This window comes from Haliotis rubra, unplaced genomic scaffold (genome assembly GCF_003918875.1).
Source record: "Haliotis rubra isolate DU_JTF1 unplaced genomic scaffold, ASM391887v1 Scf353, whole genome shotgun sequence".
Classification (NCBI taxonomy): Eukaryota; Metazoa; Mollusca; class Gastropoda; order Lepetellida; family Haliotidae; genus Haliotis; species Haliotis rubra.
Genome location: NW_025767028.1, coordinates 976,533 through 980,383, shown reverse-complemented (window position 1 = coordinate 980,383; position 3,851 = coordinate 976,533). Strand labels below are relative to the sequence as shown.

Here is a 3,851-nt window from a genome sequence, read left to right as displayed (position 1 = left end):
TAATTTCCCAGACACACCACCCGATTCAATCATTTACCCTGACCACCCGATTCAATCAGTCCATTACCCTGACCACCCGATTCAATCAGTCAATTACCCTGACCACTCGATTCATGCAGTCAATTACCCTGACCACCCTATTCAATCATTTACACTGACCACCCAATTCAATCAGTCAATTGCCCTGACCACTCGATTCAATCAGTCAATTGCCCTGACCACTCGATCCAGTTAAATTGATCCTGACCACCCGATTCAATTAGTAAATTATTTCGACCACCCGATTCATGCAGTCAATTATCCTGACCAGCCAATTCATTCAGTCCCAGTATCTTCACCACCCGATTAATGTGTTTAATTTCCCAGACACTCCACCCGATTAATGTGTTTAATTTCCCAGACACTCCAATACATTGATCAACAACACGGGGACCTACTTTTCCTGACAATTTACATTGGGCTTTTTGTTCGAATGTCAAGGCGAATGTGTCTTTTTTCTCTCTTTTTTTTTGCATGCAGCGGGGTTTAGATGCGTTGGGAAAGGATTTTACTGAAAAAACCCCGAAAGCATATAGGACACAGCGAAAAGCACGTACCTTGTCATCAAATATGCAATGCACACAAAGAAAAGTAGTATGAAAAACTATTGTAACATTCCCACTGTTACCTGTTAAGATCAAGATAAATTAAGATTTAGCTCAGTACGAATCTTGGGATCGAGTTCGAACCCAGCTTGAGACAGCGACGGGTTTCCATGCACCACTACCCCCTCCCACGTGTGGATACAGGTGACACTGAGGGATCTACCCTGAACATTGTTTGGCGGAACCATTGCTTGCCCCCTGGTACCGCGCCATGTAGCCAGTATTTGGCTTAAGATAGAGTACAGGTTGCATATTAGACTAAGGCTTAGTCTCTGAATATATATAATTTTGATAGTAACAAACAAGCCAATTTATATTGAAAAGGAGCCCCAGGGAGACCAGATATTCAGAACCTGAACCTGAGGAAATCTAGACTTGCTTTATTTGGGGCTTTAATATTGCAGAGGGGGCTAGGCAGTAGGGAAAATAATGTGGTTCAGGGACTGTGAGACAGACTAGCTGTATATAGTCCGTGTGTAATCATTTAAGTAGATGTACTAAAATTACATGCCCCTAACCTGTGAAGCACGATATGAAAGTATGCGCTTTGTTTTTTTGCTTAAAAGAATAACTGTCATTAAAATGAACGTAAGCTGAAATCCCAGTTAATCTGTGCTGGTTATCAACTGGTTTATGATAGGGTATGATTGACCAACGTATGTAGCTTCTCGTTTGCGAATTTAATAACTTCGTGATAATTTACATTTTACTTCCGCTTCGACAGTTTTCAAAGGGAGGCTACTCTATTATTCAGCAAAGGAAAGGGACATAACCGCTACCCGGAAGCCAGGTTACAGCGACTTGTTTACACGCGCGTGTTCGTGTCCAGACCGATCTTTACCAAACTGGTGACATTTTTAGCTGACCGAAGTAACGTTTATGCCTTAGACTAGCGTGAGTGTAACCAACAGGCCGATAACAGTTGTCGATCATGGTCAGGCGATGGAAACTACCGACCAGGCGTGGGGATCAAGTCGCGCTGGGTGTGTTTACTTTCGGCGGAGTGTTTGCGTTGTGGTACGAGGTCTTCCACGTCCTGCCGACGTTCTACCCGGAATGGACGACTGCAGCTTACGTGCACTGTGTACTTGCGGCTGTGTTTTCTTCCAGTATATATGGAAACATGCTCATGCTTGCTACAACGGACATCAGCGGGTCGGGCCTCATCATGCCAACCGGCCCCGCCCCCAAAGGGTGGCGCTACTGTGACGTGTGCGTCTGTAACTACCCCCCGAGATCTCATCACTGCAAGTTGTGCAACGTCTGTGTCTTAAAACGCGACCACCACTGCTTTTTCTCTGGATACTGTATCGGTTACCATAACTACCGATACTACGTTGTCATGGTAACGTATATGATGATAGCAGGGATCTATGGAAATATTTTCAACCTGTCCTTCGTGCTCGAAGTGAAAGGAGGAATTTCATTTTGGCGACTCATTTCATTTTGTGCTCCACATGTCGGATTCATGTTTGGGTTTGAAAGCTTGTACGTGTCATTCATTACCTCCGTGACATCTGTCGGCTTCCTCGTCACGTATTGTTTCGCCTGGCTCTTCATTAACCAGGTGATACAGATATTCAAAGGACAAACGATGCACGAACGGAAGAAAAATATTTCCACTTATAATCTAGGACTAAAACATAATCTTGTCGAAGCCTTAGGCAAGAACTGGTATTTGGTGTGGTTTGCGCCATGGATACCGTCCAAGTTGCCTGGCGACGGGCTTTCATTTAGATCACGTGACACAAAGGAACTTTAGTGTGTTATACTATCTGTGTAGATTCGTTGTTTTGTGAAGTTATAAGGTTTTGTAAGATAGGGACAGACCACAATACATATGACGCCGGAAATTCAAATGGTCTGATCCGTAAGTTTTGAATATTGAACACCTACAACAATGATTCGTCGTTAGGTGGTAAGTGAGTATATATGTCTTGTCAGGTTATTATCACGGGTTGACACAAAAACGTTTTTAGTAAAACATTACTGGACGGCCCGATAGGTCAGTGCTCAGTACATCACGAGATGCCTTGGTTTATGTTTATGTTTTCATTTGCAAGACATGTAAAGTGTACCCATGTAGCCATGATTGTTAACCCAGCTTTGTAATATTACATCCCATAACAGTATCCGAGCCATACGGCGACTGTCTGTACATAATGAGCTCTAGACAATCGGATTGTCAGGGTAGATTATTCACAATCACCCATAAATATTACTGAGCGCGGTGTTAAAAATATCCAGCTTTAGAAATTATGCACATTACCTCAGTGTTGTCGTGGAATGTGTGTCATGTGTTATCAGTCATTACTTAGATGTGTTAGAGTTAGTGAGTTTCTGGCGAGACAAGCGAACGCTGTAACCACAATGCTAAACCACTGCCGTAATTTGAATAAAACTTCAGGGATTTTTTGCGAATTGTTTTCAAATGCTTTGCTTGTTGCCTATCAATGTTGTCCTTCTGGTAATCAGGGGTTGTCTAGTCTATTTAGTCTATATAGTGTACTAGGACCCGGTTCTGTAAAAGCAGGTTCCGTGGACCAATTCACAACAGCCTGAGCCCCATCATTCGTCCTTCAAGACCCGTGAAGGTCCTGGATGGAACTGGTCTTCAGCAACCCATGCTTGTCGTAAGAGGAGACGAACGCGATCCGTTGGTCAGGCTCACTGACGTGGTTGGCACATGTCATCGTATCCCATTTGCGTAGACCGATGCTCATGCTGTTGATCACTGGATTATCTGGTCAAGACTCTGTTGTTGATAGACCGCCGCCATATAGCTGAGACATTGCTGAGTGCGGCGTTAAAGAATACAACCAACTAACTTCCTGCAAAATACACTGGGAATCAATAAATATTATTTTAACTCTGGGGAAACTCTGTGCTCAGCAAGAGCCTGCAGCGACGAGGGTGTTAATTCCCAAAACGAAGCCAGTTCGCTTAGTCTCTGAACATATACAATTTTGGTATTGTTTCCCCAAATTGGTCCTTTTCACTACTTAACGGTCTTTGTAGAAGGAAATATGACTAGTTTATAAACCTATGGTTCAGGTACCGTGAGACAGATTAGGTCAATAGAGCCAAGGTGTTTATCCTTATGATATGGTTCAGGTACCGTGAGAAAGACTAGGTCAATAGAGCCAAGGTGTTTATCCTTATGATATGGTTCAGGTGCCGTGAGACAGGCTAGGTCAATAGAGCCAA

The 3,851-nt window shown here is 43.4% G+C and overlaps 1 protein-coding gene across 1 annotated transcript; it reads left to right on the top strand.

Moving 5' to 3' along the window:
• Positions 1–1,422: 1,422 nt before the first annotated feature.
• LOC124285147 (probable palmitoyltransferase ZDHHC24) lies at positions 1,423–3,059 on the top strand. The gene has a single exon (XM_046721315.1). It carries the CDS (start codon positions 1,576–1,578, stop codon positions 2,404–2,406), a length of 831 nt encoding a protein of 276 aa, XP_046577271.1. The 5' UTR covers positions 1,423–1,575; the 3' UTR covers positions 2,407–3,059.
• The last annotated feature ends 792 nt before the right edge of the window (positions 3,060–3,851 follow it).